This window comes from Pagrus major, chromosome 22 (assembly GCF_040436345.1).
Source record: "Pagrus major chromosome 22, Pma_NU_1.0".
NCBI classification, from domain to species: domain Eukaryota; kingdom Metazoa; phylum Chordata; class Actinopteri; order Spariformes; family Sparidae; genus Pagrus; species Pagrus major.
In genome coordinates, this window is record NC_133236.1 from 9,909,295 (window position 1) to 9,934,277 (window position 24,983).

Sequence of the window (24,983 nt, forward strand, 5' to 3'; positions counted from 1 at the left end):
TTTTTAAGGGAGGAAACATTAGCATGGCTAATTATCACCGTCAAATGCTGCTGCGTGCTGGCAGGCTGTTAGCTAACTAACGCCTCTAACGGCTGACCTAAACCACGCAGTAGTTTAAGCAACTGGAAAACGTTAGCACACTATCAACTGTGGCAAGTTACACAATTGAGAGCGCTTTTTTCTCTCTTTTCCTTGAATTACTTACTCGTTTGTTGTTTGTCAACACGGTGAATATACTTGTTGAGAATGACAAAGATGGAGTCCTGCTCAAAACACTCTCATATCCTCATCTTTTTACCTCATCTTGGCCGCATTTACCTGGCGAGCTAATAAATACTGCTGCTGTTGGCCCCGCCCACTTCAGTTAACTCAACCAATGAGATTAACCGCGAGTTTAGACAGGTCATCGTTGACAGCTGACTAGTTAGTTTGCTCTGGGAGCTTTGACTTTATTAAAAGGTCCTCATCCGCAGATTAGATTTGCTTCTTTGCTATGGAAAGTAAAATACTTAAGTACAATTTTGAGGTATTGCTTTTCACTTGAGTCCATTTTCTGCTACTTAAAACCACTACTGATAAAAAAAATTGTGGTTTTTACTCCACTATATGTATTTAGACATATTTACTATAGTTTTTAGCTTTTCAGATTAAGGTTTTATATTGTCAACTAATGGTGGACAGAGCACAGAAAGCACAGAAATTACAAGTATTAGCAAAAAAAAGTAACAAATCCTAGTCCTTATTCTGCCAAGTGTCCATTTTTTTTCATTGTTGTATTTTGTTAGGATTATTAACCATCTTGTTCATAACTTTAGTATCATATTTAATAATATTATTACTAGTTATATTAATATTACTATATTGCAGCTAGTGAATGTGGGGCTAGATTTAATTTGTTTATATATATTTTACTTGTACTTCTGGGAAGGTTCTCATTTCCTTTCTTATCAACAAAATATTGTTATCCTTTGATTATATTTTGTATTCTTAATCTTAATCTGGAAAGTAATAAATGACTTGTGTAAATAAATGTAAAAACTAGATGAAAATTTGAATGCAGGACCTCTACTTAACATGGAGTGTTTCTACAGTGCAGCTCTGCTACTTTTACTCAAGTAAAGGATCTGAATGCTTCTTCACCCCTTTCCTCATCCACTGTTGAGCATCTTGTTCTTGATCTTAGAAACTGGAGTTGCCAAAACAATCAGCTCAAGGTCCACTGCCTCACTTGATCTTGAGCTTTTCAACAGCATTACATGGCCTTCATGAGCACATCCTACTTCCAAAAACAGGAATGAATCTACTTACAGAAAGGCCATTACTGTCCTCCTGGATACTACAACAATAATTCCATGGATGTTTACAATAAAGATGTTTCTTTGTACTCTAAGTGATGTATTGATCAGTTTATGGTGAAGCTTTTTAGAAGCCGCAATGCCTTTACTAACCTTTCTTTGGTTTTATACTTAAATAGGAAGATCTTGCTTAAAAGATGACGATGCAAATTTCATTAAACATTTTGGTGGTAGCCAAATACCTCAACTAAAACTGAAATTGGATCTTAAAAATAATAATGGGATGTTGGCTAAAGCTCCAAACTGTGACCTCTCAAGTAATATGTTAAAATGATCACTAAACTCAATCACCAGTATTACAGGCCATCTTCTCAGGAATTCGCCAGTAAACTGATACCATAACATTGCAGATCTTTTTCATCTTGCACCAGGCAGACAGATACATGATATTATACAACACATCATAAATTATGTTTTAATATCAAAGTATAATCAACTGTAACAAAAACACTGCAGGAAAAACAAAAACTGTGGTAGATTAAGATCATGACCTACATGAGTTTCAACTCTGCTTGACATCTTAGAGAATAATAACCAACTGGAAATTCTGGGCTTCTGTTCATGGTTTATTTTCAGAGAGAAAACCCCGTTTCAAACAAATGTTAAAATATATTGGAAAAGAAACACAGATTAACACGCACACCACATCCTCTAATCCAGTTTATTTTCCTCAGCAGAAAATGGAACACGATAAAATTAAAAGGAGAAAATAGGACAGAATTATGTTCTTGCTTTTTTATACATTTAACTAAATATGCCACTCTATGCTAGGGTGTAAGTAACTCAAACTGATATAAGGTTAAATAATTTTTTTCTCTAAAAGGTACAGAAAGATATTCCATTTCTTCCATTTCTCATTAGCACTCAAACAAAAAAGGAACAAGTTTTTCAAAATATCAAAATAAGAACCAGCCAAGCTCCCTTTGTCCTTCGCTGTGTTCTCATTGGAAAAGACGAGCGGGGTGGGGAGAGGTGATGGAGAGAAGAAACAATAACTTGTGCATGAGGATTAGCATAGTTAAGTGGTGTCTGGTTACAAGGGCTCTCCACCTGAATCAACTTTTCCAATGTTGATTTGCAAAAAAAAAAAAAAAGGACGCTTTATGATTTTCCTGTTATACAAGGAAATCTACTGCTCCACGTTTCTTGAAAAACAGTAACATACAGTTCAACATCATCAAATTGCACTTCCTGTGATGCTGCAAAGTACATTTTATGGAGATTCCGTACCTGTATTATCAAACAAATCACAACTCATACGTTTAATGCACCTGCAGTGTGTGCTGAATGCCAAACAAAATTTTTTTTAAAATTGAAGAAAAAAGTTCTGCAACGTCACAAACAAACAAAAAAGTTGATTTGGGTAGAACACCCCTTTAAGGAGAGGAAGGAAGAGAGGTGTGTAACTGAACAATATGCACAGCACAAAGTCCAAGCAGTCAGACTGTGTAGGCTGATCAAGAGCAGAGTCAGGGAAGAACAATGACAAAAACGTATGCGGAAAGGGGAAACCACTCAATTTAAGAATTCACATGTTATTTCTGCAGCCAAAACCAGCTGAGGCATCATCAGACACTGCAGACAGTTTGAATCTTTGATGTCAAGAGATAAGAGACAACCTCCACTTCTCTAGGTTACATTTTATCGTACACCTGATTAAATTTAAATGATAGCAACACTGAACTGAACCATCATGGTTGAATTCCTTGCTGAAGTGGCCAGTTAAGAGCCCAGCTGCATTGAAAACTTAACATTTGGCTGGTTTTCTCTTTGCTATAGGTGTACAACATCTCCAGGTTAACCAGATTTTGGTTAATTCCTCAGCCTTGAATCCAATTTTCACTCCAACTGTGTATCAATGTGACATCACTGATTTAAACTCTCTTGGATTTAGTGACAGCTCATTAGCAGAAATGATGATCAATGTAAAAGACAAAAGAAAGAAATTAAAACATTTCAAGGATATCCCCGATCTGAAAATTAAATGATACCTAATTCTACCCACAAAACGCAAAATAAGAAATAAATTATATTATAAGGGTAGTAAGTAATTTATGTATTCAGTTTAGTCTATAGAGACACTCAGTGATAAACTTCAGGTACTTTTTATAAATGAATACATGTTGTTTTGGCGAAGAACTCCTCTTTTGAATACAAAAATTCAGTCGTTTTCCCCTTTATGTAAAACAACAGTACTACTCAGTATATTGAAAAAAGGGGAGGGGAAGAGGGAGAAGAGGATCTGCTACACAGAGGATTTATCCAAGTGACTCTTGTCCATTAGTGTGGTTTTTATTATTTTTTTATATTTATTTGTATTTTTCTTTTTGTCAACAGTCCATGTGAGCAGAGGCAGGGATTGGCTGTATTGTCCTCCGCGACACCGTGGTTAAGCAGTAAAAACAGAGCTAATCACCATGACGGCCACACGGAAAAAAGAAAAAAAAAAAAAAATCAAACCATGACAGCATCCTTGGACTGCCTCACATTACCACACTCAAACCTGCACAAATACACTGTTGCAGGTACCATGCACGAGCAAAACGTGGTTAGTGATGCTGCACATGGACCTAAATGTTGGTGGAAGAAAAAAAGAAGAAGAAGAAGAAGAAGAAGAAGAAGAAGAAGAGGAAGGCGGGGTTACAGGTTTGATACTCCAACCCCTTGATGACGACCTGAGGAGTGGTCGTGGGACAGAGCTAGACCCCTCACCCGCGACCAAGAAATGGAAAATAAAAAATAAACAAAAAACTTGTCGAAATGGCAATCCAAACGGATCAGTTCAGCCGAACGCTACAACAGTTCATCTTCCGTAACTTCCTGTACTGAAAAAAAGGAGCGTGAGCAGAGAGGAGGAAACCGTGGCGAGAAACAGTGGAGCTGTGCGTGATGTACGACTGACTGATTTCGTCTCTGCGGCGTCCTTCCTCTGACGACTGGGGGTTGGGTTAAGGCTGTGTGTGTGAACATGCGATACTGAACGTGGCTCCGCAGAACAACCACCAGGCCCCCTGTCGGCCCGCCGGAGCGGCCTCGTCCAGTCCAAACAGACGCTCCACGCAGGAAATCAGGACATCAACAGGGCGGCGTTAAGCTCAGATCCAGAATTGTCGGGTCAGTTGCAGGATGTTACGACCGTGCTGCCTCCCCCCCCTCCTCTTCTTCCCTCCCTCCCTCCCTCCCCCTCCCACCCATCACCCCATTTGTCACTCCTCCTTGCTCTCCTTCCTCCTCCTCCTCCTTTTTGTAAGCGCCTCATCTCTAACTGGATGGCTGGTCACATGTTGTGGCCAATCAGGAGCACTCCTCCCCGATGCGTTGGCACGAGCGGCCCACCTTGCGGTCCAGCTTCACCATCTTGAGGACGGCCTCCTCACGCCCGCGGCCCAGATGGTCGAACAGACAGTCGTGTTGCTCGGGTAGACGGTGAAGCATGCAGAATACATAGCCTGAGAGGGAATGAGAAAACAGAGTGGTGAGGGAGGAAGTGACCCCAATAAACCGTTATTCCTGTTTTGTATGGAAGAAATCATCACGTCAGTGGTTTCACCTCTCCAAAGGTTATTGACAATCATAAAGATAGAAAAACAAGCCTTTGACTGATATACACGATACAATTTGAAGGAAAGTAATGAAAATAACAGGTCATTTAAAAGATCTAAATTATGCTGAATAAAGTGCTGCTCAGCGTATTATATTTATTCAGTCACTAGTGCGTGTGTTTAGAGATCACATGAAGTCTAGTATCATCCACTCCAAAACATGCATCTGTGCTAGACACCTTACCTGGCTTCATTCAAAAGCACTCTGACACAGTGAACCAATCCCAGGGGTCGACCAATATGTCTTTTTCAGGGCCAACACTGATACGGATTATTAGTAATCAAGGAGAACGATAAACGATATTTGGAACCGATGTGCATTTGCAGTAAAAAAATTTGATCTTAGTGTCAAAATTTGGAATAACCAGTGATGGAATAAACCAAAATACTACTTACTCAAGTACATTTTTTAAGAACAGTTGAGAGTTTGTCAATTTTTCCCTTCCACTACATGATATTTATATGATAAATGTAGTTACAAGTTACATTACAGATTCAGACTATTCAGTGTTTATAGGCTATTAATTGTGACATGTTACCAATCAGATATTGTTGTGGGTGGGACATTGTATGAGAGGATGCTGCATCAGAGCCCAGTAGCACATTTTTGAATTACTGTATTTTATCAGCAATCTGACAGTAAAATCACCAAACTGATAATCAGAAAATGCTGAATATTTAAGCCTCATCCGTGATGTTTTGATACCAAACACATTCACAAGCAAAATTTTGGAGACTCCAACTAACAGATGAAAAATCTGCATTTTGAAGGTTTCTAAATTCTTCCTAATTTAAAACCTCGGCCTGTTTAACTCGTGTTTACGAAAAATACACATGTAAACAAACATTAAAAGGCATTATTAAACATTAATAACTTGCTCAGTGTTAATAAGCTTAAACGTTTTAGCAGACATTTAGCAACATCTTGTGCTTTTATTTTGATGGTAAGAGACCGCTTTTCCTTTTTACAATTGGGTTAAGGAATCTGCCTTTAAAGAAAAAAAGAAGAGTTTAACAACTACAAAAGGGGTATTTTAAACGCATATATTTTTTAAACTGGTGCTAAATGACGAGAAAATGAAGAAAAAGGGCTGTGGTATTTCCTTTTGCTTGAAATGTAGAAAACCTAAAACAACCAGAAAGCACTGAGCCACAAACGCACCAAATAGTGGGAGTTGGGCAGTGCTTAGTTTTGGTTTGTCTAATTTGAAACGGGAAACATGAAATGAATCACCCAGTGGACTTTTGCCAGCAAATGAGCAGGAAGCTCTGGGTGCAGTCAACATGGAGTGAAGTTTAACATTGTTCATCTGCATATACTACCCACATTGTAATGATACAAATCTGGTTGAAAATTAGCAAAGTTTTACTTTAAAAGTAAGAATAAACGCTGGGGCTGACCTACCTGCTTTAGAGAGGTGGTTTATGTAATTTCAGCTTTTCAGGCCAAACTAAAAAACTACAGCTGCTGATTTTGTTGCCCGACACATTTTCAGCCGCAGTGGGGCAACACAGTGAGCAAAATTAAAAGCAGTGGTGTGTAGGTGGAAGTAAGCGCAGCGTTTAATGATGACACATGATGGTACTGACCGCAGCGGCAGGAGCCCAGTTCCTGCTGCACCAGCTCTAGTTTGGTTTGGCAGCGATAGCAGCGCCGGCGGTTCTTCTGCTTGGGCGTCCCACGGGCCTCCTCGCTGCCCCCCTCCTTCTCGTCCGTCCGTGGCCGTTTCTCTGGCGTCGCCTCGCTCTCCGAGCCCGACGCTGAAAACAAACGGCATATATTTATAAGTTAGTGCTCCAAGTGGGGCAGGTCATACAGAGCGACTGGCAGGAAGAAGAGGCTGACTGTACCTGATTCTCGTGGACGTTTTGTGGGTGTGCAGAGTGTGCCTTGGGCTGTTTCTGTGGACGACATGCCTGCAGATGGAAAATAAAGAGATGTGTGAGACAGGGTGTGAAACACTGTGACGAGTCTTATTGAACATGTTACATAAAACTGTAAGTGTATAACGCCTGAAGACAGGTGACTTAATTTAGTATCAACTGCAATGTCACACACTGTATATCATACTGAATCTTATATTTTTGATGTTACTGAGTAATATTTCAGGGGTGATTCGAGTCCTACAGCTAAAGCTGGAACGATACGTCAATTAATCGATTTGATTGAAAGACAATGAATCACCAAGGCCTACGATACAGCACCTAGATTCACCAAGGATTTTGAAAATCAATTAATCGCTTCAATCATTTTTTTAACAAAAATCTCCAACACTTGCTGGTTTCAGCTTCTTAAATGTGAGAATTTGCTTCCTTTCTTTGTCATTTAAGACGTCGTTTTGGACTTTTGGTTGGTCAAAAGAAGCGTTTTGAAGGTGTCACTTTGGGCTCTTGGAAATTGTGATGAGCATTTTCACAACTCTTTGTCATGTTAGACTAAACTAGTGATAAATATTGATTCTGGATATTTTAAACAGTACTGATACACCTGTACAAACTGCGTTTTTTCACTTTCCTACCCAACAATGTATGACACGTTGAAAACTTTGTTTTATTAAACTTTTGATAAAACTCTCCTCAAATTTTTATACCCTTAAGTTTGTGTCCATTTTTCCCTGTGGTATCAAACAAATATTTTTCAAGGTTTTCTGTTAAAGTTAGAAATCCCACCAGACTAAACAAATAATAGATTACTTCGGAGGATTAATGGCTATTAAAAATAATCGTTGCGACCTATTTATGTCTCCTGAATCAAAGAAGCAGGAGCCAAAAATGTGTTCTACTCAACAAGCAGATATCAATCAACACTTGTTATAAAAGATTATTTAGTCTTGTTCAATTATCCTCTCCAGAGCAGGTCAATCTTTTCAAAAGCCCCATAAAATGACAGAATAAACATCTACAACATTCTTCAAATATGTTTATTTACAGTGAAAACAAATAATGTCTCCCCCTCAAAAGGCTCGTTTTACTTGCTTTAAGAAAGCTAATTTTAGAATTCAAAAATAGACTGAATAATAGTGACTTTATAAGCTGCTCTGCTGTACTGGGCATTCAGATTTGACAAACTAGATGCTTTCACTGACAAATGTAAGCTCTCGACTGTCTATTGTATCTCTCACAGTGTATGTGACGTCCAGTTGTACAATGTGTCTTTGTCACTTTGTACTGGAGGATTACTATTGTTGTGGCCGTGAGTCAAAAATTCAGACAGACTGAATCCGGAATCTTTATTGTGATTCAACCACAGCACTGATCTGAAGATAGAGCAGGCTGAACAGTAACTTCTGTGCGTGTACAACTGGTCCAACCTTTAAGATACCGTACTAACGATTAAGCAGTGATATAGTCAAAGTTAAGATATTGTGTTAAAATATTTCTTTGGTAAAAGTGAGTAAAAGTCTTCAAGTATCTGATATTAAATGTACTTAAGTATCAAAAGTAATTTTCTGGCAATAAATGTACAGTCTATACTGTATGCTACAGCAATTATCAGATCCGTTTTTCTGCATTTTTCTGATAATCACAATTGGTGTTTTCCATTATTATAACTGTGGTGCCACACGTAATCTGCAAAGTACATGTAACACAGTAAAAAGTACAATATTTGCCTCCAAAAAGTAGTAAAGTGGAAGTATAAAGTAACAGAAAATTAAAGCAGTTAAGTCAAGTACAAGTACCTCAAAAGTGTACATAAGTACAGTATCTGAGTAAATTTACTTAGTTACATTCCATCACTGTGATTAAGGTTGTTGTGATGCCAGAATTTTAAACTTTTAAATCGATGCGATACCGCAGACGTGTCGGTTGTTTTATATAGCCTCAGGTACTTTCTCTTACATTCTAATCATTTGCAGAGATCGTATTGTTTTGAACACTTGGTATCGAAAGAGTATCGTATTTTTGATAAGTTTACGGATATCGATTGAGAAACACGGCTGATGGAGCCTAAAGCTCAGCAATTGTTGAAAGAATTGCAACACGAGAACATTTCCTGAGTCCTGTAATATAATTCACATTAAACATACTACAAGGAACTTTTAGCTGGTTGTGAAACGGTCTCAATGTAATACTGATGCTTCTATATGACCTACAACAGCAAATGAAATCATCAGCAAGAAGATAAGTCATAAAATTAAAACCAACAGGAGTCTGAGGAAAGAAGCTGCTCAGTAGTCTCGTGGTGCGGCACTAAAACAAAGTTTACTCTTGTCATATTTTGTCCAAAGGGGCCACCAGAACTGACAAAAAAATTAAAGTTCCTTGTAGTTGCTTGAAATTAAGCTTTCTTGATGCCAATAGGTTCTAGGCACCAACAAGCCTGTGACTGTATCCACTCATAACTTTATCTCCTGTTTGTCCTGCTCTATCTCACTCTGTACTTCCCCGCTGCATTTAAAGACATAAAGAACAGACAGTCCATTCTTTATCAACTCTTTTTTGTTTTCCGCACTGGTTGTCCCGTCTTACCTTCCCTTGTGCTGGGAAATGTGGGCGAGGGCTCTTCGGTTGACGGCTGCTCGGAGCTAGAGGGCGGCGACGACAATAGGGATTGGCTACTGCTACTGCTCGTCTCGCTACTGAAAACTGGTGATTGGCTACTCCCAGTGCTTTGGATAGGCTTGGAGGTGCAGTCCTCCCCTGGCTGCTTCTTCTGGATGTCTGTGGTCAAGGACAGCAAGTAGGCAAGCAGAGAGAAATGTATATATAGGACAGGCAGAGAGACAGATACAGACATTAGAAGGAAGAGAAGAAATGAGAGACGACACAGAGACAGAGTCAAAAATGTGGACTCATGCGCCTGGTTGTGGTGTGTTGTAACGAAATGCAGCTGCACAACATGAGCCTCTGTAATAAGTCTGTAATACCAAATCATATGTAGCAAGTCCAAGTGTAGAAAATACAGATTTGGAGCCACCAGGCAACAGACATAATTTACACTAAAATTTCTTTCTAGTCAAAAAAAAAACATCTATTACTTACGCTAACAACTGGTTAACTGTAGCTGTCTCAGATATTTTGTTGGACAATGTTTCAACATACAGATTAATTTGTAGTCATATTGACTGTTGTGAGAGTTTTTTCTTATTCTAAGACTGGTCATCTAATTTAAAAAGGTCATGAAAATTAGTGGTCACGAACATCCCTAATTTGAAATAAAAAAATAAGATGAACCTTGCAAGATGTTTGTATACGAATATGTATTTTCTTTTTTTTTTACCAAAATTTGTTGATGGGCAGTTTGTTGCCCACAGGAGTTGAACAGCACTATCATGCGTTACATCTGTTGTCTCTGCACTTCCTTTTTTTTCCCTTTTTGATTACACAGTGGCTGCTTGGTAACTTTTAGCAGCTTTAAGCAACATTAAGTCACATGTCAGTGCAGCTACAACAGCTTAGAAACTCCACAGTTGACAAATAGCTGCTTTAAAGCATTCAACACACATTTTCGTCAAACATCTGAATCAAACTGCCCTGAGCAAAAGTGGACTTTATGCAATAGTTTGCATTAGAGAACATTCTGATTAATCATTCAAGTAGTTTTATAACAAATGTGCCATAAACTCCCTGAGTCTAGCTCGCTATCTTAGTCTGATGGCAGTGAATTAAATATCTTTGGATTAGACCTGCCTTGTAAATTGTGATGGGCAGTTTTCATCACTTTCATTTGTCTAAAAAAGCCAAATCCTTTGGAATTTGTAGATGCTTAAGTCCTCTATCGGCAAATACTGAGAAGCCTTTTATTATTATGTCCCAACAGACATGAAGTCTTTAATAACTATAATATGGAAGAATACAATACCTTAGAAAAGCAAATGAACATGGTATGATAATAGTCAAATTTCATACCATGGTATACATTGAAAAATAGATATTGCTGCAACCCTACTTGAAGTTTATGGATATTGGCAACTTGTGCAGTAAAAGATCTGTTAAGTTGCTGACAACAGGAATCTGGAGAGAAGTAGTAGGGTCCTGTTTCTAAAAAAATACCTTGAATCGGTGCAGTTACTCTCCGATTCAGATTCCAGCATTTTTTTGGCAGCATCGGAGGCATTTCAGACGCTGGTATCAGAACAATCCTGCGTCCCAGCATTAAACACACCAAATTCAGGAGTTTTCAAAACACTCCCTGCTCTCAACTACCACATGACTCTAAGTCAACTTTGCCAACTGAAACTTGATTTGTAAGAGAAAGACACGATCACCTTGGTCGACTGAGCCGCACTTCAGACCTCTCTGACAATCTCGGACGATATCGATCCATGACAGTATTGTCTTTACTCTTTCCCCTCCAGGGAGGGTGAGGGAGGTCAGCCTACATTCGAGTTTCTCCTCCACATGTGGACTAACCCACTTCTCTCTATACTCATGTGTATTGAGTCTATTCTGAGCCTTACTGCTGTCTGTGATGCTAGACTCAAAGCCGGGCCCTTAGGTCCTCGCTGTCTGCCATACTCACTGGTTGCCATGGCCACCGACAGGGCTGCAGTGCACCTTCAACCCATCCTCCCAAACCAGATTGGAGGAGCCATTGAGAAAACTCAATGCATAGGTTGACATTTTCAAACTTTAATTGGCCACTTTTCTTTGTCAGACACTTGTCACACTGTGGAGAAGCAAACTTTCTACATTTAAGAGGAGAAAGCTGAATAAGGTAACCAGACGAGGAAGATTCTGCTGATTTTGCCATTAAAAAACACATATTACTCTCACAAATATAGCAGAATCCACCTTTTTAATACAAGCAATAACATTTGAACTTAACCAGTATTTTCCTCAAAATGGTGGACACATCATTTCTGATGCAAGACTCTCTTACATGTCCTTCTATTTTTCTAGAGGGATTTGTTAGCATTGTTAGCATTCCTAACTGAAATCAGCTGGCACACCTAGCCTCAGGCTTCAGCTAGACTTGTCTGTGGGAACAGCTCTGCATGCCAAGAAGCTACTTTATTAAAGAAAGTTAGGCGAACCTAAGACACTCAGTGAAATTTGCGGCAGCAGTGTTTCTTTTCTGCAGGTCGCTGTTAATGTGTTGTTATTCATGTTTTCTTAGCTTAGCTTCCTCTGTACATTTAGCCGGCTAACTCTGTTTCAAGCTTCTGAGGCTGAACACAGCCAAGTTGAGGACATGTGGTGCGGAGAACAAGACACTTTTAAACCCATCAAGGGAATGTATGTCTGTGGTAACGTTGGACAGCTTACTCTGTTGGGTGAGACAGGTGGAGGTTGCCATCAGAGCGACAGTGCAAACCAACGGTGACTACATTGGTGAGCTAATGAGGAGCTGCCAGGCCAGATAAGATGTGTAATCCCTCCAGCGAGTTCTGGGTCTGTCCCAGGGTCTTCTCCCAGTTTGTCGTGCCCGGGAAACCTCCAAAGGGAGGCACCCAGGAGGCCTCCTAATCAGATGCCTGAACCACCTTAACTGGCTTCTTTCGACACAAAGTACAGCGGCTCTAATCCGAGCTCCCTCCAGATGTCTGAGTTGCCCAATCTATCTCATTCTTTCGGTCACTCCCCAGCACATGGGCGGCATTAGCTCAGTCTGCAGGGAAAACCTGACTGCTCTCTAGCGCCCCTTACAGGGTAGCCCCCTTTGCTCTGACACCTCTCCATTGGTGCACGTGTAAAGGCCCTGTTTGTACATGTGTGTGTATTTTAAGCCATTGTATGTACAAAAAATAAATAAAGTGAAAAAACTTTAATTTCATGAAGCTTCTAAGGTTTGGAACGTGGATCAACTGGTGAATCAAAATCTTCCCTGCTGTTCCTAGCTAGCAGGTGATTATCTCTGACCCTTGTAAAATAATTTCATGACAACCCTGACTTTAGTTGTTTAGTACATTTGTTAAGGGAAAGTAGTAATTCATAAAACATGTTTATAATGATAACTGTGCTATGATTGGAAATCATTGTATTAACCAGTTTCAAACCCAGGGACACAGCTGCACAGTACAACTACCTCTGGCCATTTCTATTTCACCACTTATTTTTTAATCTTCTGCCCATGTATTTTGCTCTAAATTCTTCAGTATGAGATGATATAAAGATGTCATGCAGGAAAAAAAAAAAATCAGTAATTCCATCTTATAATGATCTGTATTAAGAAAAGACTTACCAGCAAAACATTTGGAGCAGAGATTCATTGTTTTACTGGAGCTGAGGAGACAGGAGAGAAAAGGAATGTCAATAACCTTCTCAGACGTCCAAGTTTTGCCTGCAATAAGTTTCCACAACATATACCTTTTATGATACACAAACCTAAGGTTATATATTTTTCGTTATAAGACAATAACATGGCATGAAAAATCAAACAAAAATCAATATACTTAGTTGAAAATTAGGCTAAATTGTAGACTGTACACGATCTTCTTATATACACACTGAATACATGCATTTTTTTTGCGACAATCCCTCAAATATAGTTATCAAACACTTGTGACAAAGATACGTATGTAATAGAGACTGGATATTTTACAGGTTAACAATAAACTTTATCGTCCAAGATGACATCAGTGCACTCAAACAGTAAACTCCACTGGAAATTTTATAATTATGGTCCACCCCAGGCACTGTTTCTGCATTATCTTCTGGAAAAAGAAAGAGAGTGTGCACATGCGTTGATACCAATCTATCTGTGATATGCCAATATCAGCCGACCTCACGTTTTTGTGCAGAGTGCGGAAGACAGATGCCATCCTGAAGTAAGGTACTGCCTCCGTAACCAACACAAGTGGGACCTCACCCCTTTTTCAATATCTCAATTACAAATTATATCACATCCTGAGCGTCAACCATAACACCTTTCATAATCGCTCCTAATGTTTCATCTCAGCCTCCCAGTTCTCGTCTTGTGTGTCAGTCTGGTGGTCGGGCCTTTGTGTCCATTCAAGGCGGGATGACAGGAAATCAGAGAGGATGGGGAGGCAAACAGCTGCTATGGGGACACTAAAAATCCCTTATAGAGGGAGCATAATGTTGTAATAAACCAGATTATTTAACTGTTTTAGAGTAATTGTTTTGGCACTACTGGTTTCATACAAGCAGAGGGACAAAAATGTTTTCTGATATACAAATAAACCCCATCTCCTGTTACTTAGTGGTGTAGATTACTGTGTAGCTGTCTGCAGCCAAACAAGGAAATGTTAGGCTATAATGTCATAAACTATGGTGGGTTAAGTTCAAATCAAAACTAGGTACCCTGTCGTTACAATGATTTAACACCCATCAGAGTTGTAACGATTAATTTTTCAATTCATTGTCAAATATTAAATTCAAAGGAACAGATCACCCAAAAATGTCAATTCAGTCATCATCTCCTCACACTCATGCTGATAGAAAGTCAGGTGAAGTTTCGTAGTCTACTTCAGTTGTTTAGGAGAAGTTTTGTGGACTACAAAACTTAACCCAACTTTCCATCAGCATGGAGGTGAGTATTTAATGACTACATTTTCATTTTTGGGTGAACTGTTCCTTTAAAGGCCAAGTATTTTGATAATCGATTATGGGTTTGAGGTGCGAAAAAAGTTAAAATTCTCCAATTCCAGCCTCTTAAACTTGAAGGTTTTCTGGTTTCTTTTCTCCTCTATGACAGTAAACTGAAGATCTTTGAGTTGTGGACAAAACAAGACGTCTGAGGATGTCATCTTGGTCTTTGGGAAAAACTGATAGACATGATTTTTTTTCCATTTTCTGCCATTTTATAGACCAAACAACACATATATCAACAGATTAAATGAACAACAAGGAAAATAGTCGTTACCTACAGGTAGAGCTTAGTCAAGTCGGACAAACCAAGAGTAAAGCCACACTATACTCAAGATGCTATTGGCTGCCTTTAGTGCGAGGAGGTGGATGTGTAATGGATGCAGGTTTCACTTGATGAGGTCTCTGTCAGTCACCTGTTTCAGTCATGGCTGCACAGTAAACCAGAATACTCAATCTTTAATACTCATACTCAATACTCATTTTAAAAGGGGGCTTTGCCATGATGAGCAATGATTTTACAGTGACAGGGAGAGCTTTGTCATTCCTCAGTTTCATTAGAACGCTACTAAAGAGAACACATAATGCAATAATTCTTGTGACCATCTATATGACAATAAAACAATAATTTCAATCATTAAACTGATTTAAATTTTTAGTATTTTAGAAACGTACACTGTCACACGACAGTTTTCTTGATGTTCATTTCTTTCCTTCCCTTTCTGGACTTCTCTTTAACGTTCATACCACCACACAATGTTGCCATTTCTGTCAGCTGCGAGCCCTGTCAATGGTATAGAGGCTGGAAGTCTGTAGGGTATTCAGATCATTGTTCCTACAGGAGCTATGTGACTAATGCAGCAATGCAGACTGTATGGCCTCCACCAAGGAGGTGATGTGTTTCACCTGTTACAGTCACTGCACCCGTGTGTCACCAAGATATCTCATCAGCTATAAATGGATTCCTAAGGAACTGGGAGGAAAAACAGGCCTTGGGCAAAGTAACAATTGATAAGAATTTGGTGGTGACCTCGATCTGTCATCATCATATTTTTGCTATAATTATACTGCTGGAGATACAGACTAAGACAGTGCATCTACCATTTTGTCCGCCCTTAATTACAAAAGAATATCCACTAAAACAACGATAACCATGGCCTTAAGAGTTGCCAGAAAGCAGACAACGTTCCGATGTAATGTCAACAAAAAATGAAAGAATTTTACAGTATGTGCTGTGCACAATTTACTTCTCTATAGAATGCAGCATGCATGCAAGTAGCCGCTGTAAACAATACTGCTATAACTTTTAAGTGACAAGTTGACTTTTGAAGCTCTGAAGCGCTTCCTTCTGCTATGAATGTGCACACACATATTTTTTGGTTGCAAACATGGTCGGTCATTGAAGGCGCATTGGCAGCTGTAGCCGTTGTTTCCGGTAACATACTCATATGACAGGCACGGACCAAAGCTTTGTGACTGGCATCTAATTCAAGACGAGCGAGTACTTTCCTCTCACTGCTGCCATACAGTAGCTTCTTCAAATACACGCTGCAGAAGCAAGCACCCAGCTCCCCCAATTGGTGGCTGTGCTGAAAGGCTTCCCATCTCCACCATTTTCCTTGATCCATGCCCAGCACCATTTGTTCTTAACTCCTCTCCAAAGGCTGTATGTTAGTCAGGTTTAATAAAATTTGCTTCCATGTGAGCCGAGTCGCAGGGCTACCACACCGCACTCACGTTTCTTAGATAGACCCGCCCTACTCTGCCTCCGATTGGTTAGCAATTGTTGGTCTACTTCATACCATTGGTAGGTGGAACTACCCATCGCTTTGCTGAAGATGATTAGTTAAACCACGTCAAAAACAAATTCATGTAGACTATTTTTCTTTCTAAAATAGTCATACATCGGAAATCTGGCACCACGCCCAAGTACTTTAAGCCCTGCAATTAGGGCTGCAACTGACGATTATTTCCTTAGTTATGTCTCATTTTGTCCACAACCCAAAGATATTCAGGTAACTGTCACAGGAAAGAAACTAGGAAATATTCACCTTTGAGAAGCTGGGATGAGAGAATTTGGCTTATTTTCTTCAAAAATTACAGCTCTACTTGTGATATGAGTCAAGTTTCTAGTGGGAAAGGTCATTTTTGCATCATTTTCACTGAAAACAATATTAAAATGATGACATGATTTTTGCTCAAGTCTGTACCAAACTACGCTTGAGCAAATGATTTTTCGTCCAGGGTACCTCTGCATCACCACAATAATTCATTCAAAATAGTACATTGTGACACCGCCATCAAAAAATTGCAGCTCCTGTGGTGTTGATATTGTACCTGGCCATATTGCGATTCTGATAATATTTCCATTAATTATTCAGCCCTACTGGAAAGTCAGTGCAACTCCTGTTTGTTTAAAAAGGTGAGGGGTGATGACATTCTGAAGCTCTGCATGCCTTTACTTCAGAACAAACTGATCATATTAGAAATAGACCGATTACCGGTGACTTCTGTCTCAATGTCTGACTCACAACACTGATCACTGACACTGACCTATCAACACTGAATAATCTGAATGCAAAGTAAATAGTACCTAAAGTTATCAAATAAATCTTGTGGAGGGGAAGTTAAAGTGGCAGAAAATGGAAATACTAAAGTAGAGCACCTCAAAATTGTACTTAAGTACGGTAGTTCTGTAAATTGTACTTCCAGTTCAGTTCAGTTCCAGTACTGTTTATTCTCAATTCTGACACTAGATTTTTATTTTTTAATGCAAATGCATCAGTTCCAAGTCTCAGTTATCAGTCTCCTTAATTACTACTACTACCACTACTACTACTACTACTACTACTAATAATAATAATAATTTCGGTCCAGAATTAGTTCTATAGGAAAAATTTACAAATGACACAGTATAATATTACAGCTACTAAAGGGTATTTAGTTAAAACCAGTAACCATTTATATATATTTGTACAATCAAGGGAACTAAAAGATGTGGTACACTCACAAAAAAACAAAACCAACAAAAAACAAGCAAGTCTAACTTCCCTTGTTATTAAGCAGCCTTGATTCTGGCAGCTTTTAAAGAACATGCTGGATTCCACCCATCTCCTTATTGAAAGGACAGGCTGATAAGCAAATGAGCATTTATAGTATAAAACATGTTTAACAAGACACCAGATGTGTCTTGTCCCTGAGCAAATAACGTAAAGACACAATTGTAGTTGTATTCTATAGCAGCTTTATTACTACGATTTTGCAGTATAAGACTCAGATGATATTGCATAACGCAGCTGAAAGAAAAAGAACACAATGGAGTAAATGTTATCGGTTGGCTCTCATGTACCCATGAGAGAGCACAGAGAGTACAACTGTCTTAGTGCCTTTCAAGCCAAGCTGACGCTTCATCCCACGAACAAGCTGCATTTACTTACAACGTAAAGTGAATTCTGAGCACACTTTGACTACCAGAGTGTTTTTGCAGTCTGTAATCACAAACTGTCAATGGATGAGTTCCCTGATGGACGTTTTCTGTGACAACAGGAACAGGCTGTGTGCGACAGCTCACACTGGAATGTCTGATTGACATTTCCAGTTGTTTCATTTATTTGTCTGCACACACAAACTCTCCTTTCTGCTCTTGTTTTTGTAGAGACGTACAGGTCTTTTTACGCCTAAGCCTGCACCTTTCCATTAATTTTGAATTCATGCTGCCTCTAAGAACCAATTCATGTTGTAAAATGTAACTGAACAGCCAAATCCTCCTCATTCCCTTGGAAAATTGCAGATTTGTGGCCAATGAAAGTATTTAGAGAAGTTAAGTTCGACCAAGTTCAGACATTTTCACTTTATCCTCATGAGGACACCCTCACTCTGTCATTTTTCTGTGTTAAAGATTAGGATCTGCTGGAAAACAGGCTAGGGCTGCAACTAACAAGTATTTCCATTAACGCTTAATCTGCCGATTATTGTCAAAACTAAATGATTAATCATTTTGTCAAAAATTGTGAAAAATGCTCATCACAATTTCCCTGAGCAGAAAGTGGCATCTTCAAATTGCTTCATTTGTTCAACCAACAGTCCAAAAACCCAAAGACTAGGGGTGTGAACCTCTCCCTAATAAGACGATCCAATACACATCTAGATACATGGGCTACGATACGATTCAGGGACGATACTTTTAAATATTGAACGATTCAGTACTATTCAAATCCAATTCGGTACGATACGATACAATCCGAAAGAAAAGTGGCATTGCTACCTTCAAATACAGTAGATAATTCATAAAAGACCAGGGAATCCTATGCATTTTTCTTACTATTATGTATATCTTGAGCTGGATCTGTCTGCATAGGACCTCTCTGAACTGGATGTCCCTGACTGCCTGTATCCTCTGCTTCCTAGTAATGATCAGTGTCAAATAAAAAATAAAATCACACCTATGATTAACAATCAGACAAATGTTTACTACTGACAACTAACTCAAAAGTTGGATTAACTTAACGGTGTGCACTGTGCAGTAACCGTCAGTAGACAGTAAATAGCGTGCAGTATGGTTCAATTCAGTACATAATGTCAGTAGACAATGACAGTTAACAGTGTGCAGTACTACCAGCAGTCACAGAATACATCTAATGATAGCAATACGTTCAAAATCAGACAGGCTGTAAGTCCTTAGCAATAAAATTATATTATTGCTATATAAATGTATATATATATATATATATATATATATATATATATATATATATATATATATATATAGATAGATAATATATATATATATAGAGATAGATAGATAATATATATATATATAGAGATAGATAGATTATATATATATATATAGAGATAGATAGATTATATATATATATATAGAGATAGATAGATTATATATATATATATAGAGATAGATAGATTATATATATATATATAGAGATAGATAGATTATATATATATATATAGAGATAGATAGATTATATATATATATATAGAGATAGATAGATTATATATATATATATAGAGATAGATAGATTATATATATATATAGAGATAGATAGATTATATATATATATATATATAGATAGATAGATTATATATATATATATATATATATATATATATATATATATATATATATATATATATATATATATATATATATATATATATATATAGATGCCACGATTACCTCTGACCCACTTCGAAAAAGTGTTTAATCTCTATGTCTTTGTCTTGCATGGTCTTGCAAGTGCTATCTTTACTAGCATCCTCGTCATCTGCACAAGTTTCACCATGCCATCTCACCAGGTACCATCTCTACCACTGTACTTAAACGCTGTTCTCCTAGAGCTTACAAACACCCTGCTTTTTGTACAACTTTCCATCCTTCTTATAAAATCCAAATCTCTTCCAAACTTTTGTTCTTAGATTTGACAGTGTATTGTAAATCTTGCCGGCGTTGTCGGACATGTTGCTTAGCAACACTATGCTAACGTTACTGTGACGCATCTCGTGAGAGACTCACACTAACCTTTGAACTTTTACGAGAGTTTGAAGAAGCTCTGAGGAAGTAGCAGCATAGCAGCTTCACTCAGCTGATTCACAACTTTAAAATTGGGCCATCAATCGGTTGACAGTACTTTTAGACCGATCCAGAGGTTTTTACCGTTGTTGATGCAAATCAAATCTAAATTTGATACTATTTTTCATTAGTATGCCCAGTCTTAAATAAAGCTTAAAAATATTATAGAAGCCAAAATAATAGCCTGAATTTATCCAGCTACAGGATGCCTAAAAAATGCATTTTACACTGAGTAGTTGAGAAATCAAAATTCATACAGTCAAAAGGGATCAGAGTACCCCCCATCCACCGATATAGGTAATACTCCAACAAGGAGACTTGAATATTTGATAAGGCTGACAGAAAATGTGCCACAACCAAGTCAAATATCTTGTTGAGGTGTTTGAAACACTGCAAGTTCATCAGATAGCTGCATGCATAGCAGAAAAAAACAAACACAGATAAGACGGCTGCGAAAACAAGCCATTAACCTTGAACCCTGGAAAAGGACTCAACTAGGGCTGCAAGTATTTCCAATATTTCTCCAATTCTCTCCGGTTGTGGCTATATCCAGGGCTGCAACTTGGATCAATTTCTGTCAATCCGTCATACTGTCTGTCAATTATTTGGTCTATAAAATGTCAGAAATGGGTGAAAAATGTGAATCAGCATTTCCCAAAGCCCAACATGACGTCCTCAAATATGCCGTTTTCTCTACAACCCAAAGATATTCAGTTTAATGTCATAGAGGAGGAAAAAAAACAGAAAATATTTACATCCAAGAAGCTGGAATCAGAGAATATTGACTCTTATCAAAATAGTTGCTGAATAATTTAATAGTTGACAACTAATCAATTAATCGTTGCAGTTATACCGGCATGTATGTCAGCTGATATACAAGTAATACAGAACACAAATTTCGAAGACACGTTTAACGTCATTTTAAACGGTGCCATCCTGACATTTTGTAGACCAGAGAGCACTGAGTTTATTTTACGACTGTAAAGTGCACTACTCAGCACATATCTTTGTCATAGCCCTTTAATAATAGTTTATGATTTACTTTCTAACTAAACAAACATGACAATGGGATCGTTTCACTTCAAATATTAAAATGATGAAATAAACAATGAAAGATTGATGAAACATCAGATTGTGTTGAATACATTCACATTCAAACATTTTCCTAACCTTGAAAGCAAAACGTTTAAAACGAGCATTTTCCAAACTTCCAAGACTTTACTGTATATGAACCTTGAAATCTGAAGTGGATTTTTAATGGAGCGTTTTAGTTTTCAGGTTATCATTTCAATCAGGTGATTTCACTGATTAACTCACCTTTAATCAAAGAAGAAGAACTAGTCAACCAAATCACATGGTGAAGTCTTGGATTTAAAACCTGTATACTTGGTCTTAATATTATTTGAGGTTTTTGAAACTGAAAAGTAAGGCTGCCACTAATGATTATTTTCATCGTCGATTAATCCGTCAGTTAGTTTCTTGATTAATCGATTAGATCTATAAAACGTCGGAAAACTGTGAAAAATGTCGATTAGTGTTTCCCAAAGCCCAGGGTGACGTCCTCAAATGTCTTGTTTTGTCCACGACCCAAAGATATTCAGTTTACTGTCAGAGAGGAGCAAAGAAACCAGAAAATATTACATTTAAGAAGCTGGAATCACAGAATTCTGACCTTTTTTCTTTTAAAAATTGCTCAAACTGATTAATTAATCGCCAAAAAAGCTGGCAATTACTTTGATAGTTGACAAGTAATTGATTTATCACTGCAGCTCTACTGACCCGAATTAAAATCTTTCCGAAAACACTACATAATACTATTAGCGCTCTGTATCAGTCCAATCGTACCTTAAATTAACCGTAATGCTGCTCAAACCAAAAAAAAAACACTGCATTATACTTGGGATAAAGATGTAATGAATACTGCCAGAGTAAGGAGCTGCAATCCATGTTGTCAAGGATCCCAAACACTGAATTCAATCCTTTAAAATACGAAACCAGGCCTCATTCAAGATGTTTTGAAGAGGCCTTGAGTTTCAGTGACATGTGTGAGGAGCCTGTGTGGGACAGGACAACCAGCAGCCCTCAGGCCAGGTGTTATTCTGAGCTGAAGCGGAGCAGAGCAGGCGGCAGGGCCATAAACAACAAACACAAAGCTGCAATTTGTGTCACCTGACATTGACAGGTGTGTTACTGGTTCCAGTTTGCTTACTGGACACCACAAAATGAAGGCAAATGGGGGATGGGGCTTGAGGGAGGGGGGAGGTCGGTATCCAACTGACAAGTCATATGACAATGTTCTGTAGTGATAGTACTTCCATACAGGAGGGGGTATAGGCTGATTGGTTGTGATGAACACAATAGTAGAGGGTTGCCACAATAAAATAAGAAATATTACTGTAATGGAAGTATTGCTGTGGTCAGTGATAAGATGACAGCTGTCCTATCTTAGCGTGTTTTTACTGGTGCTTTGGAACAACTAAAGAGAAGCAGACAGCCATATTTAAAGTGTCGTTGTTACATCGATTAAAAGGTTAAATGCAGTCATTTTTCCTCTGGGGTAACACAGGAGACATCAGTGAATCACATCCGGTATGCAACACACATCCACCACTTGACAAGCCCGAATGTAAAAAGGGTCTAAAACGACTCAAAAGCTGTTTTATCAACAGTGCTCAGCTTCAGGGTTTAGCCGAAGGGACGTGTTCGCCGTTAAACTGCTGATTATCTTCGAGGGGATTCAAGGAAAAAAAGGGCAGGTTTAAAAGGAACCTGCTGGCAATAAATCATGTTCTATCTCGGATACGTCATCTCCTGCTTCACAAATTGTCTGAAAACACGATACAGAACGAATAAAAATGACAGCCAGTGTCTGAGACGACGAAAGTGGGGTCATACGGTTAGAAAACAGCGGAAATGTAGCTAGTTTTCAAGCTAGGAGGTTTATTTATTAGCTAACTTCCCAACCCCCCACCCTCGGCCTGTACAACAGAACAACAACAATGGGTTTGGACTAGTTGAACCCGTTGAGCATATTTCATCCGGATTTACCTTTCAGTTCAAGATTTAATCTAGTTTATATTAACACTTACCCCCAAAATCCACAGGGACACCGGGGAGGTAGACTCGGAGGTTTGCTTCGTTCACTTGTGTCTCCCATGACTTCCAACAAAAACCGATATGGAAACGCGAGGCTGGGGATGAGTCCGGGGCCTGGTCGCTCAATGAGAAAAACGATCCAGCATTCAAGTCAGACAAAAAGATAAACGTCCTATTTGTCTTAAAGTCCACAAGTCGGCGAGAAATGGTGGCGAAGTTGGCCCGTTTCGGCCACGAAAAATTCCTCCGCGGAGTCAAACAAAACGGCTCAGTTTGAGCTGGAATAATTGAACGGCACTCAAAGCAATCAGCTGGACGTTCGGACGTTACGACCGACAAACAAAAAGAGGGGGGCGTCCCGGTGTTTCACTCGACACCAAAAAGCGTCGAAAAATCGCCAGCTGTCCACCGATATAGATGAAATACACTTATGGCGACGTTAAATACGTGGGAGGGTACGAGAAAAGAGAAAATAAAGACATTGAGTAAGGCCTTCCCCTCTTATCAGTTCATGACCACCCCTATTCACACGTCGCTGGTACGAAGTATGCTGGGCCGGAAACGCGTCCATCAAACCAGAAATGTCAATATTGCCCAACGAAATGAAGGCAAAACAGAGCCACAAAGTGACATTTAAATGCACATTTGAACCAACAAATCGCAATAAAACCAGAAAGTACAAACTGTAATTGCGATATTTACTTAAAATGAGTACAAAAAGGGGTTTGTAAGGGTTTGGTTAGCTTTGATCAGTGGCTTCACTGTAATCCGTTTTACCCGATTACAGCGATGACTTAACTCAGTAATACATTTGTAATTAAAAAGAAATAAAAACAACTTGAAATAAGATGCCATCTTACCATTATCAGTACTATCAATTATATAAAGTATAAATATACTATACATTAAAATGTGTTCATGAAATTCACCTATTAACCTCCCTTTTGTCAGTTTCTGTGCATTGTCTAGTGAGTTTGTGGTAGTTCCAGTCTGATTAAACCACCTATTGGTTTTATTGAGCAGTGTAACAAGCTGTAAACACAACCGTGACATATCACTTTATAAACCTGATATAAAGATGGTTCAAACCATCCAAAATATTGTTGGTACACATGTAATGATGCTCGATCAGTGATGTCCTTGAAGAGAGATGTCTGGACAAAGCCCAAAATATACTAAAAGACAACACCCCACCCACCCCTACAGTCAGTTCACCCTGCTGCCATCTGGCAAAATATACAGAAGTGATAGCAGCCATACCACCAGACTACAGAGCAGCTTCTCTTCTCAGGCTGTGAGAGTCCTGAACTCATCTTCAACACTCCACCATAAAAATAATATTTTTTTCCATTTCTTTTTTTCTTTTGTCGTGCAACCCTGTGTTGTAAAATTAAAATTACATGAACCTTGAACCTCAATTTTGGGTAACATGCTAGAAAAGAGTTGGCTATTTATACATCAAGGATATACAGTGCTAGATTAGCTCTCTTTTTAGCTCAAATGTGGTCTCCCCCAACTCCTGAGTGATTTATTTGCTTCTCTAGCTGCTAAATGCTCCACTATGTTCACCAGCTAGTGGCTAAATTTGTCTGTCTGCTTTTTGGCACTGGAGAGGTAGAGTACAATGAGTTTAATGAAAAACAATTAGCTGAAAAAAAACATTCAGAATTGCAGTTGTCACTTCGAGCACCACCTTTCAGATTAAACATTTTCAACTGTCTCATTGTTTATGTAAAAATGTTGGTTAGAGCAGATTAAAGTACCACTTCACTTTGGATTGTGCCATGAAAGCACAAGGTAAAGTGAGATGATAAAGGCCTTAAACTAGATCTTATCAGAGCACCCTACTAAAGG

The 24,983-nt window shown here is 38.5% G+C and overlaps 1 protein-coding gene across 1 annotated transcript; it reads right to left on the reverse strand.

Moving 5' to 3' along the window:
- Nucleotides 1-4,559: 4,559 nt before the first annotated feature.
- On the reverse strand, nucleotides 4,560-23,613 carry LOC141017990 (AN1-type zinc finger protein 3-like). The gene is made up of 6 exons (XM_073492832.1): nucleotides 23,123-23,613; nucleotides 13,083-13,123; nucleotides 9,428-9,619; nucleotides 6,809-6,874; nucleotides 6,548-6,718; nucleotides 4,560-4,804 (listed from the first exon to the last, which is right to left on the reverse strand). The coding sequence occupies exons 1-6, from the start codon at nucleotides 23,188-23,190 to the stop codon at nucleotides 4,650-4,652; spliced, it is 693 nt and encodes a 230-aa protein (XP_073348933.1). The 5' UTR covers nucleotides 23,191-23,613; the 3' UTR covers nucleotides 4,560-4,649.
- Between the last annotated feature and the right edge of the window lie 1,370 nt (nucleotides 23,614-24,983).

Excerpts from the sequence above, each read along its gene's own strand:
- LOC141017990 (XM_073492832.1), bottom strand. The coding sequence starts at position 23,190 with ATGGGAGACACAAGTGAACGAAGCAAACCTCCGAGTCTACCTCCCCGG. Across the intron at positions 6,719-6,808 it reads AAAACGTCCACGAGAATCAG|CGTCGGGCTCGGAGAGCGAG; the intron begins GTACAGTCAGCC and ends GTTTGTTTTCAG. Across the intron at positions 4,805-6,547 it reads ACTGGGCTCCTGCCGCTGCG|GCTATGTATTCTGCATGCTT; the intron begins GTCAGTACCATC and ends ATTCCCTCTCAG.